This window comes from Equus caballus, chromosome 2, assembly GCF_041296265.1.
Source record: "Equus caballus isolate H_3958 breed thoroughbred chromosome 2, TB-T2T, whole genome shotgun sequence".
NCBI classification, from domain to species: Eukaryota; Metazoa; Chordata; class Mammalia; order Perissodactyla; family Equidae; genus Equus; species Equus caballus.
Window position 1 is genome coordinate 121,490,806 of NC_091685.1, and position 16,378 is coordinate 121,507,183.

The window sequence follows — 16,378 nt, forward strand, 5'->3', positions numbered from 1 at the left end:
TAGAAAAGTGACCCATTTTCTCACTACTCAGTTGCTCCTGTTGACTTTTTTTAAACAAAATACAAGTATAAGAAAACTCAAATACTTAGGAAAATTAAACAGTGTAAATAGCAAGTAGGTACTCTTCTTAATGTGCTCACAAATCTTTCCCTAAATATATATATCACCAACAAATTCTTGTCTGTCTTTCTAGAAAAAAAATTGTGTACAACTGTAGATGATATTTTCATTTTTTTTATTTTTTGAGGAAGATTGGCCCTGAGCTAACATCTGTTGCCAATCTTCCTCTTTTTTTTTCTTCTCCCCAAAGCCCCCCAGTACATGGTTGTATATTCTAGTTGTAGATCCTTCCGGTTGTGCTATGTGGGATGCCGCCTCAGCATGGCTCTACGAGTGGTGCCAGGTTGGCAGCCAGGATCTGAACTGGTGAAGCCCTGGGTGGCCGAAGCAGAGACATGAACTTAACCACTTGGCCACCAGGCTGGTCCCTGTAGATGCTATTTTTAACATGACACTATATACAACATGCTGTGTCTTGATTTTTATTTTCCTTAAAAATATATCTTGGGGGTCGCCCAGCACCATAGTGGTTAAGTTCGCCTAGTTTGCTTCAGCGGCTGGCATTCTGGGTTCAGACTCGGGCACAGACCTATACACGGCTTTTCAAGCCATGTTGGGGCAGTGTCCCACATACAAAATGGAGGAAGATTGGCACAGACATTAGCTCAGGGCCAATCTTCCTCACCAAATAAAAAAATAAACATTAAATATATATATATATATATATGTATATGGAAGCTCTTTCGATATTGCAACCTACAGAACCATTTCTTTTTAAAAGGCTTCCTCAGATTCCATTATAAGGATGTACCATCATTTAGTTAACCAACCCCCTATTATTTCCAGGGTTTTATTACAAACAGTGCTGAGTAATATTTTATACACATATCTAGAATATTTTTGTGAGTGTATCCACAGAGTAAGTTCCTAGCAGTGGAATTATTAGGAACTATCATGTCATTCCCCAGCTAAAAACCCTTTATATCTCCCCACCCCATTGCAGTTAGAATCAAATCCAAATATTTTACCTTGATTTACCAGGCCACCAAGACCTGGCCCCTTCCTGCCTCTCCAACCTGACAATCACTCCTTTATCTGAGTTGGAAACACAGCAGCCCTTTGTCCTTAATCCTGCAAAGTTATTTCTTACCCCAAGGCCTTTGTACTTGCTCTTGCTTCTCGTAACACCGGTCAAGAGGTGGCTGGCTCTTTGTCACTGTGGTTTCAACTCAAAGTCACTTCTCAGTGAGGCCTTCCGGGTTTAAATGAGAATCCCCATCCCTTCACATCACGCTGTTTAAGTTTAATCTTCGCCCTTCACTTTATATGAAATTATTTTGTCTTCCCCCCTGGAATGTGAGCTCCAAAAGAGCAGGAGCCTTGTTTTTCTTCTTCCCCAGAGTCGTGAGAGCACAGAGAGCACAGCTGGAGGAATGGCAGGTGACTGAATGGTCAAAGGATCAGTGGAGCTAAACGGGCCACATAAGCTGCTAAATTGCTTTCCAGACAAGAGCCACCAGTTCCCAGGCCCCTGACAGCACTTAGTACTATCAAACATTTACCCTTTTTTGTAATTGTCCACTTTAAAGGTCAAGAAATAGGGACTTATCTCCCATTTTGGAGTAACTTTTATTCAGACACTGTTAAGAACACATCAGATATTTGTTTTTAACATAACCCCAAATCCATCTTCGGAAAATAAACATGCAATAACAGGCATTATTTGAATAAGAAACAGTAAGTAAATGAGAATTTCTTACACTAGTTTGAAATTGATGAGATAACTATACTGAATAAATTCCTATACTGAATTTAAAAAGTCGAATCCTTTTGCCACAAAAGTAGGACTCGTGCTTGTAAAATGTTTGCTGGATTTTCCCACACTTGATTCCTTTCTCACTTCCCTCCCTTCTTTCATTTCTTTAAGCAGTCATTCATTCACTTTACAACTATTGATTGATTGCTCACAGGCCCAGGTGCTGTGCGAAAATCCTTCTCTCTCATTGGGTCACCCCCACCTTCTAGCCTGATCCTGCTGAGTCTTTTGGCCTGGGCTTTACCTCCAAAGTCAATCAGACTTGTACTGCAGAAGTCTCTAGAAGGACAACCCTTAAATGGAGAGATGAGGAGAGTCCATACATGGAATTGTTGGGAGCACTAACATAAATTAAGCTGCTCATCACCAACCAGTCTAGCCCTTTGATTTACGGAACATTATACTGGATTTTCTAAACTCTTTAATTTCTTAGTATATCTTCCTCCCTTACAGAGATGTTTCTCCCAGTTCTCACTTCTCAGCGGTTCCAGGCACCTGACTTTGAATGAAAATACCCTCTCTTTGGACAACAAGGGAAGTGGGGAGCAGGGTGCTGGAGAAAGAGAATTTTCTTTCTGGTCCTAAAGTCCACCTAGTTTTCAAAGCATGGGTTTCTTATCATTATTATTATAAATTTACAATTACTTCCATAGGTTAGATTATTAGATGCTTTCTTGTCTCATATTTCATTTTTCCGAGCTTGTGGGGAACGAGTGGAGGGGCTGGGGCGGGGGGAGTAGAATATACTTTTCCCTCTGGGAACAGAAAGAGGGGTGTATACGGAAGCTGAGATTAAAACGTTGCTCTGAGACTGGGGGTTCAATAGGGGTCGAAGTTACATTTCGCCCTCTCCTCAAAGATAATTCTGTGCCACCCACCCGTACAATACATAAAGCGAAATTCCTTATGCATACAAATAAAGTTTTTGCATTCGACCACTTGGTCCAGTTCTCTCATCTGCTACCTTCCTTCCCTGCTTTGTCTCAGGTGATTACCTCCACCCCTCAACGTACCCAAACCCTCCACCCAACCTCTCTTCCTCTTCTGGCGACTAGTCACTCTCGACTTTCCATCAGCCTCAACCTCAGCATCGCAGCCGGCACGTGACTGAGGAGCTCTGAGCCCCGGGTTTACCAGAGCCAAAGCCATAGCTCTGGGTTGGGGGCCCTCAGAGTACCGCGGGAGCGGAAGGAGGTGGGAAGCGCAATCTCCTCATGCGTGATCTCGCCTCAGGCTTGCCCGGAGTTCTCCTTGGGAGAGGGCTGGCAGGTTTCACTATTTCCCTCGCCCATTAGCCACGCTCGCAGGTCCGCGCGCCTTGGGGCTGCGCTCTGCATGTTGAAACTTCGTTCAAAGCCAAGGCTGAGCGGCCCACGAGGTGTAACTTGGGGTTGTGGCGACCTCGAGGCCACTTCCTCCCACTCCAAGCCATTCCTCCACTCCCCCAGTCACCTTTGCGTAAACAAAACTGCCCCCACCCCCCACCCCCACCCAGGGCTGGGGAGGGCTCGCCTTGTCTCGCTCTCCCTCTCAAAGAGTTAATTTTCCGATCGCACGAGGGGGAGGAGATTTCCCTGTAGACGAGTAAAAAGGGTGATGGACAAACGTGCGGGCACTAAGACCGCAGGGCATTCATTTCCTCCTACGGTGGCTGCGGACGCCGGGAGGAGGAGAGCCCGGGAGCGAGGAGGTGCGAGCCGCCGCACAGGCTATGCTCAGCCGTGGATGTAGCTGAGAGGCTGGGAGAGACCGACTGCCGGACACCGAGCAGCCAGGGGAAGACCGAGGCGGGTGGGTGGGGGCAGCAGACAGGAGAGCCCTCGAAATCAAGCGCTTTACAGATTATTTTATTTTGTGTAGAGAACACGTAGCGACTCCGAAGATCAGCCCCGATGAACATGTCAGTGTTGACTTTACAAGAATATGAATTCGAAAAGCAGTTCAACGAGAATGAAGCCATCCAATGGATGCAGGAAAACTGGTAGGTGATGCTTTCGCGTGCTACTGTTCCCGGGAGCCCTGCGCGTCTCCCCGGTGTGCGTTCATGTCGGTATTCACTGTCTGGGGCGCGAATGGAGCGGTGGATCGCGGGCAGCAGCGAGCCCATGGCCGAGGTCCCGGGTCTCCCGGGCGCAGGAGACGCCTGGCTGCATGAGGCGCGTGGGTCACTGGGTGCCCCTGTGTGAACCGAGGCTCCGCATGCATCTTTAACATCGATTATATAACATAGGACATATATGTATACATCCAGTAGAGATGTCTGCAAGACAGGGAGGGCGGGAGAGATGCCACATTCCAGATTCCCTACCTGTGCTGCCTCCTGGTTTTCATCTAGATTTGGGTTTGCGGGCTTGGCCTCCTGCAAGCCGAGTGTGCAAGGCAGTGGAGGGCGGACCCGCTCTCCGGCTCCCTTTAACCCTCTCCCGCCCGCCGGCCTCGGCTCTCTGGTCCTCGCCCTCGCCCCATCCCTCGTGTCCTTCCTTTCTCCTTGCAGCGCTCCTACTTCACTGCCCTCCTCTCTGCCGCTTCCTCCTTTCCTGGACCCCTGTCCCCACGCGGATCCCTTTCCGGTTCCATAACGAGACGGGGCGGGAAGGAGGGGACAAGGAATACAGTCATAAAAATGAATGAACCCGAGCGCGTGGAGCCACGCCATTACCAAGTTTCTGTTTTACGGAAACGCCTTTTGGACACGCTCCGCTCCAGTTCGGTGGGAGGCTGCTGATTGGAGTGAAGACACAGATTTAAAAACCCCTCGATCCGCAGAGTGGTTGGGGGCTCTTCCCTAGACAAACTTCTCCTGGCGGAAAGCATCTCTCTTGTTTACTGTGCTCCCTCCGCCAGTCCTTTGGAAAATCCCTGTGTGGGAGGCGATCCTCTGTCACCTTGCAGTGTGTACACAGGAGAGTGTGCTCATCTCGCCTCTTGTAGACGGCGCTGCTGTGGCAGACATTCCCTCCCTCCTCTTGACCCCGGGGCTGGCGAGCAGTAAAGCGCCAGCCGGGCGCACGCCGGGCCGAGCCCAGCCGGGCCGGGGCGGTCAGCCCCCGGGAGCTGCCTGGGCGGGGCGGGGCGGGCCCGGGCTCGCGTGCCCGCGCGCCCTCGCTCCCTACCTTCCCTCCCCCACTCCTCCAGGGGAAACCGGAGACTCCGGGGCCGGGGCAGGGGGTTGCACCGGGAGGGGGAGCCGCGGGCGGGCGCCGGGGAGGGGGTTCCGCTTCCTCTTCCCTCCGGCCCCTGAGCCGCGACCAGCGCCGGGCGCTTCGGCCGCCGCGCCGCCGCCTCCGGCCGGGCCCCGCTGGCCATTTGCGGCGGCCGCGCGCGCCTGGGCCCGGCCGGGCGGGGCGGCGGGCTGGGCGCTCCCCTGGCTCGGGGTGGCGGGGGCCCGGGGCCGGAAGGCGGGCCGCTCGAAGGCCGGGAGGGCGGTAGGGGCGCGGGCCCGGGGGCCGGAGGGCGGCCTTAGCCTTTGCGGCTGCCGCGCCCGGGCCTGCCGCCGGCCTCCCCCGGTGCACGTCCTCCAGCCGCGGAGCCGGGGCGCGGGGGCCCGGGCGTCTCTGCAGCTGTGCAGCACCCCTCCGGCCACCCCGCGCGTGCCGCTCTGCCTCCCTCGCTGGGCCCGTGTGCTCGTGTTTTCCGTCGGCTGCCGCGTCCCCAGCTTGCGGCACCCTCGTCGAACCTGCCTTGCTGGAGCCGGCTGCCCCCATCCACTGGCCGCCAGCCCAGCCCCTTCCACGACCCTGGGCCATGCTGCCTCTTATTTACTTGTTGCCTTTTCTCTGAGGCCACTTTCGGTGCCTCCTCCAGGTACCATTTCCCGCGTCTTCTCTCCATTCACTCGAGTACACACTGAGCCAGACAGGGCCTCGGCCCTCCCCAGACTGAAAATGGTAAAAATGCGCCAACTTCTTTTCCCCGCTGGGCCCTGACCACTGCTTCCTCCTAGCTCTTTATCTGTTCCTTTCTTCTGGCAGTAGCTTTCCTGGTTTTCTTTATGCACAGGACTCTGTGTATGTCTACCTGTGCCTTCCACATGTCCATTCTGTAGGACCCGGCTCTTGTTTCATCTGACTCAGTCACGCGGAGCACCTGGAAGATGCTTTGCACAGGGCAGATGCCGGGGAAGTGCATGTGCAGTGAGTTCAAAGGATGACCGCTGCCCATTTTATTGCCAGCACTACCTGTTAATACCTGAAGCTTAACCTCCTTGGCCTCCCCCTGCGTTTTGAATATTATGCCATAGCTACAGACTAGGATTTTCCCCTTCCTGGCCTTTTCTCTCCTTGTTGACCTCCCGTTCCTCTTGGCTTGCATGTTGCAGTCAGAAAACCCTGCTGGCTGTTAGTCCTTCCTTGCTAGTCTTCCTGACCCTAACCGGCGGTCTTGCGTTCTTCTTTTATCCCCGAGTGTGTGTGTTTCTCCCAATATCCCAGGGGCCCAATTTTATAAGCCCTCCCCCAAAACCCCAACGGCCCCAAAGTCCAGAATCAGGTGTATAAGAAAATGCAGATTTTCTTTTCATTTCCCTTGTCGACAAGAGAAGGGGCTCCATAACCAAGGCTTAGACCCCGTCGGAGCAAGAGAAGTTTAGGCAACCTTGTGGTCATTCCTTTTCCAGACTCATTAACTTAAAAGGGTTTGAAATAGCTTCTGGAGGAAAAACACAATGTTGTGAAGCTGTCTTCTGTCTGCCTTTTGAGAAGTCATTTGCAGTTGTCGGTAAAAATCTCTTAGACATAGCCTCAAACAAAACTTGTTAATTTAGAGAGTTATAACTTGTCTTTCAAAAATGAGCTACACTGTCTTTTGAAGAATGGTGAGGAAGGCCAGGAGAGAGGTTTTGTTAGAATGCTACCTAGTATCAATTAAGAGGCCTTTAACTAAGGGTATTTATTAAACATATCTTTTTATCCATATGCATTACCTTGTTACGTGTTAATATAAAGGTGCCCCCTGTTTTGGAGTGGTGTTGGTATAAACAGTAAAAAGTTCAACCAAAGCAAGTTTATCAAGTTTATTGCTGCTTTAAGTAATGATTAACCCTCTCTTCATTGTCCTAGACACAGGATAACTACTATAGACCTTGTTACTTTTCTAGCAAATAGTTTCATAAATAATAGATTGGAAAAGGAATTGAAGTGCAAAGTAATAAATATGTTCCCTTGGAGAATCATCCTGAGCCTCGTCTTGAAACTGCATGTCAAGTTAAAAATATCCTGGATCATATTATCTGGTAAATGGGAGTTTATTTCATGAGGCAGAGGAGAATGCCTGCTTTTGGCTCAGCAGCATTTTTGAGTTCCAATTTCACACTGAAAAGCCCTTGTGATTTTACAATACTGAAAAGAGAGGCATTTTGCTCTTTTATGAAATGTCTGACTTTTACCTGTTATTTTCACTAATCACTGACTTAATTTATAAGTGCTGTCAGGAAGGGAGCAGAATCGCCTTGTGATTGGCAAGTGACATGAAAGTCATTGAGTGAGAAGGGGCAGCTGGGCTCTGCCTTCCCTCCCAGCAGCCTCCCGTGTCTGTGCGAACAGCCGTGAATGCTAGTTGCTCTAGTTGTAATTGTCTGGCCAATGATGATTATCTTCTGATGTCGGCTGACACGGTGTTCGCCAATAGGAAACCAGGAGGCCTGTGCTGACTGCTGAAACATTATGTATGTGAGGTGACGTCATCGCAGGGCTTGCCTAGAGCCTCCTGAAGCCCTCCCCCGCACTGCATCCTGCCCCTTTGGCATCCTCCACATAACCAGCCTTTCAAGCTTTGTATATTTGTCTGACTTTTCTTCCCTTCCTCCCTCCGTGGTGATGGTTTTAAGGGTTTTAATGTTTTTATATTTTGTGTTCTGTATTATAGGGTCTATAAGAAAGTAGGAATTTTTAGAATTAAATACTGTGTGGCTAAGAAAACCTTTTTATTCACAAATTTGTTTTTACCAAGGAATAAAATTAAGAGAGACACTGTTTAAAGGGAATTGTACGTCTATCTGTTCTTTCTTATATGGGAGGTTTAGAAAGTATCATGATGTACAATTTCAGTATTAAACAACGTGAAAGCATTATAAGTCTGTATTGGTATTTTACTCAAAATATAGCATCATGTCTGTCAAACTTTTAAAATGCAGGTACAGGATCAGGCTGTTGTTTTCCTGTAGTGACAGTTGCTTTGCACTGATTTCTAAAATCCTTGTGACCTGCTGTATGCCTTTGTAAGAAAAATAGCTGGAAAATAGTGTGATCTGTGGTCATGACACCGAAAAGATCACAGAATCTCATTTAATCAGTGACTCTACAGCAAATGCAAATTTGGTCAGCTATCTAGGAAAATACTGTGTCCACATTGTACTCATTATGTCGCTTGCCACTTATTTTGGAGAATCACGCTCGTGTTAGCCTTAGGATTGAAGAGGCTTAAGTGTGCTGAATTTAACATGCCATTCAATACAGTTTAGAAAGCACTGGTATATTGGCCTAATATGCACTAGGTTAAGAATAAGAAGGCTGAGAAAATGTATAGAGAAGAAAAATATGATCTACGTTATGATCCTAGAAAATAATGAAATGTTGTGTGGGAACTTTCATCTGAACTTTCAGGTATCTTTTAAAAAATGATGTATAGGGGCCGCCCCCCTGGCCAAGTGATCACGTTCAAGCGCTCTGCTTCAGCTGCTGGAGTTTGGTTGATTCGGATCCTGGGTGTGGACCTGGCACCGCTCATCAAGCCGTGCTGAGGCGGCGTCCCACATAGCACAACCAGAGGAACTCACAACTAGAATATACAACTCTGTACTGGGGGGGCTTTGGGGAGAAGAAGACAAAAAAAAAAAAAAGATTGGCAACAGATGTTAGCTCAGGTGCCAATCTTTATAAAAAAAAATGATGTGTATTCATGCAGTCCGTTTTTTTTTAGGATTCTCAGGGATAATGCAAATTATTTTATGATTATATTATTCATCTCTATATTTGCATTAGTTATAAAGAGCACATGGTGGTAAAATTTTTACATAAGGCCTTTCATTAAATTAGAAGTTAAATTTGCTGTCTAGAGAAGGCTGCTTGTTGCTTTTAATGTTAGATGATGATAATTTTAAATGTATCAGGATCACATTGGAATTTAACTCTAAAGTCAGCCCACTCCAGATCTAAGAGTTGTTTTGCAAGCTTCCTTGAAAGAAGACTCTTTCTAGTAGTTAGTGGACAAGCTGTGAGGAGGACGGAGACTTAGAAACACTTAGGAGGACATGGAATAACCATCCAATCGGTCTCTAGCCAACAAAGTAAAATGGAGGAGTGTAGCACTAGTCAGGCAGAGCAAGAATTCGTCTTTGCTTCAGTGGTCTGGGTATTTTAGGTCCAAATAGTTTCTGAAATGAGTTATCTAACAATTGTCTCAATGATCCACTTAATTTTTCCTGTGCGGACACAGGTGAGCTGAACTGTCCTTTATTAATAGGAAGCAGACAACAGTCCACAGCATCTGCCTTAGCTCATTACATGTACCCTCTACCTTTTCTAGGCCCTTGCTTCAAATCTGCCTCCTCCCAGTTACCTGCCATTTATCTTTGTTAGGAGAGCCGAGGCATTTACCTAGGAAAGTTACCTGTGCCACAGATAGTATTTCTATTGATATCCCTAGGAAATCTGAAGGAAAATACATCTTGGCTTTATTGAAATGTTCAGGCTCATAACTTCATCCTTTGTCTATATTGTAATTGTTTATGTGTGCGTATAGGCAGGTACAAACGTGTAACGTTGGCATAGTGCCTCAGAGAACTTTAAAAAGCAGCATCCCTAATTATATTTAACTTCCAATAATTTTGTTTTGGAGATAGACTAGTACTTTTAAAAGAAATTATTGCCCTAGAGTTAGAAATGAATTTGTAATTTTAAGTTCACTGAGCAGAAACCATCCCAAAGCATAGGTGCATGTACGTCATCAAAGTTCAAGCTTATGTGTTTATCATGATTCATTTCCATATGTAGTATTGAGCACTCAATTTTGGGTTTTAAGGTTCCTTATCCTAGCATATTGGAATGACAGGTACTTTTAGGAAAATTTTTGTTTAGTCAGTCACTCACTGTGAACTTTCTCAAATTTAACTTTAACCTTGTCTGCCAAAAAAAAGTACACGTGAGGGGCTGGCCCCGTGGCCGAGTGGTTAAGTTCGCGCGCTCCGCTGCAGGCGGCCCAGTGTTTCGTCGGTTCGAATCCTGGGCGCGGACATGGCACTGCTCGTCAGACCACGCTGAGGCAGCGTCCCACATGCCACAACTAGAGGAACCCACAACGAAGAATACACAACTATGTACCGGGGGGCTTTGGGGAGAAAAAGGAAAAAATAAAATCTTTAAAAAAAAAAAAGTACACGTGAAAAAGATTTACACTTCTCTTTGCTGAGATAAATAAGACATGCTGATTAGAAGCAATTTTGCTGGATAGATACTTAGTGCTTTCTAATACTTTTATTCTGTTTCCTTCAGGATTTCATATTAAAGTTTTTTTCTTTCTAAAGCTTTTGTAGAAGAGTTCCTAATTGCAATATGATAAGGAGAATATCACTGATATAATGTATTTTGGGGACGGGGACCCCTACTGTTTTTAATCAGGTTTATGATCACGTATTTTAAGTGAAATAAGTATAGCTCCATTATTATTATTATTAATTATTATTATTATTAGTGAGGAAAATTGTCCCTAAACTAACATCTGTTGCCAGTCTTCCTCTTTTTCCTTGAGGAAGATTGTCGCTGAGCTAACATCTGTGCACTCTTCCTCTATTTTGTATGTGGGATGACACTACAGCATGGCTTGATGAGGGGTATGTCTATGCCTGGGATCCGAACCTGCAAACACCAGGCCGCCGAAACAGAGTGCCCTGAACTTAACCACTGTGCCACTGGGCTGGCCCTGCCATTTTCTTAAAGATAAATTTCAAATGTTTTAGCTCAACCCTTGATTTTATCAGCTCCCATCCTTGGAGCTAGTTTTTTTTTTTTTAAGTGATCCTTTGGGTTTTGAGGCTGAAATTTTGAATTGACTGTTTGTTAAGTCTTAATGGACAATATGCAAGGTCATTCTGTGATGACTATGAAAAGGTCAGTGGAATGCATGTTTATCATATATCTTTGTGAGGAGAGTGTAGGCATTTTCCTAGAAAAGTGTATGTATATGTGTGCACACGCACGTACATATACATAAACATATGTTAGTGACTTTTTAAAAAAATGAAAACTTTTACCCCATTAAAGACCATTTCTTGTCTATATTTTGCTGTTAGAAGGGCACCTTGCGAGCCAAACACACTTTTCTAAAATTTGCTGCAAAATAGGTCCTAATTTAATTGACTATTTTGTCAATTTTTTTAAAACTAGTTGAGTGATACGATTTTAATAAGTATTTTAAAACTGTAAAAATTGAACATTTAATACTTGGATATACCCCAATTATTAATAAATTTTTTAAAAATCTTCAATATGGTTAATAATAGCTGAAATCTTCAAGTTTTCTTTTAGGGCCAGTGGCTTGGCTCCTTCTGTTCGTAAGGGTGAGGTTAAATAAAATAGAAAGGTGTTGAAAGATGCTAGGCCCACTCTATCTGGGGTAATTGACTTTTTCAGGCGAGGTGAGTTCAGTGGAATTGAATACTTTGACAATTTCATGATCTTGTTTTAGGAGGCTCAGTGGGAAAAAAAAAAGGCCTGATGAAAAAGTTTACTCCGGAAACTTTTTTTTTTTTTTTTTTAATGTGCGTCTTCTGTTGAAGTCTGTGGGTGCCTTAAGCACGTAAAAGCTGCATGGGCAGTGGTTGTCATCACAATAAAGAGTAGGAAGCTCAGTAGAATGTTCTGTAAATATCAAGGCCTATGGTTTCCTCTCAATTTTACGACATAGACATAAAGATCTTAGGAAGTGGGGAGGATTGTCCTCATTCCAGAGAAATGATGCTGGTAGTTCATACTTACAGGGTAGTTTTTCTGATGGCAGGCATTCTTTTAAAATGTTTTACATTGTTAACCGCTGAGTCCTCCAGCCCCCTTTGATGTGTTATCTTTTCAGTTTCACACAACAGGAAATGAGGTGCAGCGTGGTTAAGCAAGTTGGGATGTGATGTAGAGATAAAAAGAAGAGAAATGGGCTCCAGGCTTGACCAAGGCTTGGTCACCCAGGCCCCGAGCATCCCCTTGTTGAATAGGAACATTCAATCAATAAACAATGCCCTTGGAAACCTGGCAGCACTGTGGTTCTATTCGTTGGTGATGCTGACGTCCGATTTTTCACTGAGTGGATCCTGATCATTTAAGGCCAGAAGAACTGCAAAAGCACCTGTTTATAATGAACATTAAACTGTGTAGGTAAATACTGTAACCGTTAACAAATGTTATTTTCTGAATATTATTTGTTCAGTATCAGCACTTTGTGATTGGAGAACGCCATGTCACCTTTGATGCTTCTATCATAAAATGTTCCGATTTTGTCTCAAACCATGACACAGATTTGGAACGTTTCTTAGAAAACGTACTTCCTGTCTGCTTCTCCGTGCCGTCAGCCTCATACATCAGCTTGGTTCTGGACTCTGGGAGATCGTCCTCCCAGGCTTTCCTCCAGGCAGGTTTGAGTAGCTACTGGTAGAGAGCCCCCACCAAACCAAAAAGAAAAATGTGTGGGTTGGGGATGTCCCTGTACTTAGAGGTCAGCTCCCACAATGTGAAAAATTACAGCCAGAGTCTTTTATGTTTTATTGCTTTTAAATTCTTTTCCTCATTCTAAAGTAATGAATATTTATTATGGAAAAAAGAAATGAAAACATTAAAAAACATGAAGATGTGGAAAGAAAACACCCTTACTTCCTATCAGAGGCAACCACAGTTACTTTGCGGTCAGCCTTGTTTCCGAGTTTTTCTATCTGTAGATCGTTCAGTGCATGTCAATGACTGATGGCGTTGCGGTTGTGTGCCAGGGACTGCACTGGGCACTGTCCATTTCATAGCATCTCATCACAACTTCTTATGTTGCTTTTTTCCCTCTTTACATTATAAATGTTTTTCATGTCACTAAAACCTGTCCATACTTATAATTTTCAGGGCAACTTAATATCTTATTGTTTGGGTTTAAATTAGTTTAGGTAACCGTTCCCTTAATGTTGAACATGCTGAGTTTCTAGTATTTTGCTATTAGAAATAGTCCTCTGAACATCTTTGTAAGGAATCTTTTCACTGATCTGATAATTTCCTTTGGATAAACATAAACTGTAGCGTCCAGGGGAATGACTCTCTTTATGGTTTATGATATCTGCAGGCAGGTTGATGTCTAGGGAAGTTGAACCAATTTATACTCCATCAGGGAAGGAGAGTTCTCACGCCCTTCTTAGCAATGAAGATGATCACATTTTAAAAATCTTTGATAAGTTAATGTAAAAAGTGATATCTCACTGCTTTAATTTGTATTTATTTGGTTTCTTGTAAGATTCAAAAAACTTACTCGTGTTTATTGTCCATTTGCTCTTGTGAATTATCTGTACCTGGCCTTTCCTAATTGGCTCTTTTCTTACACTTGTATATTATAAGGATATTAGCCTTTGTCTAGCATGACTAGTCATTGTGAATAATTTCTTCCGCAGAGTGATGTCTGTGGCCTCTAGTGTGCTAACTTTTCGTAGTTGGGAGCAGATGTAGCAACTAGTTTAGCATATGAAATAGAAATGTATTTTCCATCACTATCTAAATGAAGAGAAACCACTGTGCTTATCTCTTCTTCAACAACCTGGAGGTCAGAAACCTCAGGGAGGAAGTGAGGGGGGAGAGGAGGAAGTGAGGGGGGAGAGGAGAAGCCGGCTCCTACTCAGTGTGCAGAGAGAGGAGAATTAGTCTCTAACTTCCTGCTAGTTTTTGGAGTCTGTTCTTTGCATTTGTTTGTCAGTTGTTCCCAGGCGTGATGATGAGAGTTCCCTGTGGCACTGTAGTGCAGTGGTTAAGCGCGTGGGCTCTGGAGGCTCCAGGCCCTGCTTCCACGACATAGGAAGTTAATTAGCGCCTCTCAGCTTCAGCTCCCTCATCTCTAAATTGAGAAATGATGATAATAGTATTGGGGAGAATGATGATGATGATGGTGATGGCATCTACATTAGCAAGTTGTGAGAACTGAACAGGTTATTATACATTAAGCCCTTAGAACAGTGCCCAGCACATACTTTTTTTAAATTTTTTATTTATTTTATTTATTTTATTTTTTTTATTGAGTTATTGATAGGTTACAATCTTGTGAAATTTCAATTGTACATTAATGTTTGTCATTCGTGCTGTAGGTGCACCACTTCACCCTTTGTGCCCACCCCCCACCCCACCTTTCCCCTGGTATCCACTAAACTGTTCTTGGTCCATAGTTTTAAATTCCTCATATGAGTGGAGTCATACACAGATTATCTTTCTCTCGCTGGCTTATTTCACTTAACATAATTCTCTCAAGGTCCATCCATGTTATTGCAAATGGAATGATTTTGTTCTGTTTTGCAGCTGAGTAGTATTCCATTGTATATATGTACCACATCTTCTTTATCCATTCGTCTGTTGATGGGCACTTAGGTTGCTTCCACGTCTTGGCTATTGTAAACAGTGCTGCAATAAACATTGGGGTGCACAGGACTTTTGGGATTGCTGACTTCAGGCTCTTTGGATAAATACCCAGTAGTGGATGGCTGGATCGTATGGTAGTTCTATTTTTAGTTTTTTGAGGAATCTCCATAGTGTTTTCCATAGCGGCTGCACCAGTTTGCATTCCCACCAGCAGTGTATGAGGGTTCCTTTTTCTCCGCAACCTCTCCAACATTTGTTGCTATTAGTTTTAGATATTTTTGTCATTCTAACGGGTGTAAGGTGATATCTTAGTGTAGTTTTGATTTGCATTTCCCTGATGATCAGCGATGATGAGCATCTTTTCATGTGCCTATTGGCCATCAGTGTATCTTCTTTGGAGAAATGTCTGTTCATGTCTCCAGCCCATTTTTTGATTGGGTTGTTTGATGTTTTGTGGTTGAGTTGCGAGAGTTCTTTATATATTAAGGATATTAAGCCTTTGTCAGATATATGACTTGCAAATATTTTTTCCCAGTTAGTGGGTTGTTTTTTTGTTTCAATCCTGTTTTCATTTGCCTTGAAGAAGCTCTTTAATCTGATGAAGTCCCATTTGTTTATGCTTTCTATTGTTTCCCTTCTTTGAGAAGGCATGGTGTCCGAAACTATCCTTTTAATACTGATGTCAAAGAGTGTACTGCCTACGTTTTCTTCCAGAAGCCTTATGGTTTCAGGTCTCACCTTTAGGTCTTTGATCCATTTTGAGTTTATTTTGGTGAATGGTGAAAAAGAATGGTCAATTTTCATTCTTTTACATGTGGCTGTCCAGTTTTCCCAGCACCATTTGTTGAAAAGACTTTCTTTTCTCCATTGTATGCCCTCAGCTCCTTTGTCAAAGATAAGCTGTCCATAGATGTGTGGTTTTATTTCTGGGCTTTCAATTCTGTTCCATTGATCTGTGCACCTGTTTTTGTACCAGTACCATGCTGTTTTGATTACTGTAGCTTTGTAGTATGTTTTGAAGTCAGGGATTGTGTTGCCTCCCGTTTTGTTCTTTTTTCTCAGGATTGCTTTAGAAATTCGGGGTCTTTTGTTGCCCCATATGAATTTTAGGATTCTTTGTTCTAATTCTGTAAAGAATGTCATCAGGATTCTGATTGGGATGGCGTTGAATCTGTAGATTGCTTTAGGTAGAACGGACATTTTAACTATGTTTATTCTCCCAATCCATGTACATGGAATGTCTTTCCATCTCCTTATGTCGTCATCCAATTCTCTCAGAAAGGCCTTGTAATTTTCATTATATAGGTCCTTCACTTCCTTAGTTAAATTTACCCCAAGGTATTTTATTCTTTTTGTTGCGATTGTGAATGGTATTGTATTCTTGAGTTCTTTTTCTGTTGGTTCATTACTGGAGTATAGAAATGCTGCTGATTTATGCAAATTGATTTTATACCCTGCAACTTTGCTGTAGTTATTGATTACTTCTAACAGTTTTCCAATGGATTCTTTGGGGCTTTCTATATATAAGATCATGTCGTCTGCAAACAGCGAGAGTTTCACTTCTTCCCTCCCTATTTGGATTCCTTTTTCTTGCCTGATTGCTCTGGCCAGGACCTCCAGTACTATGTTAAATAAGAGTGGTGATAGAGGGCATCCTTGTCTCTTTCCTGTTTTCAGGGGGATGGCATTCAGTTTTTGCCCATTGAGTATGATATTGGCTATGGGTTTGTCGTATATGGCCTTTATTATGTTGAGGTAGTTTCCTTCTATGCCCATTTTGTTCAGAGTTTTTATCATAAATGGCTGTTGGATCTTGTCAAATGCCTTCTCTGCATCTATTGAGATGATCATGTGGTTTTTATTCCTCAGTTTGTTGATGTGGTGTATCACGTTGATTGATTTGCGGATGTTGAACCATCCCTCTGTC

General features: G+C 44.1%; 1 protein-coding gene across 1 annotated transcript in view; it reads left to right on the forward strand.

Annotated features, from left to right (window-relative positions):
• Positions 1-3,391: 3,391 nt before the first annotated feature.
• ELOVL6 (ELOVL fatty acid elongase 6) overlaps positions 3,392-16,378 on the forward strand; it is a 134,492-nt gene continuing 121,505 nt past the window's right edge. The window contains exons 1-2 of the mRNA XM_005607891.4: positions 3,392-3,566; positions 3,737-3,857. Of these exons, the coding sequence (XP_005607948.1) occupies positions 3,769-3,857 (89 nt within the window). The 5' untranslated portion in view covers positions 3,392-3,566; positions 3,737-3,768. The remainder of the gene's footprint in view (positions 3,567-3,736; positions 3,858-16,378) is intronic.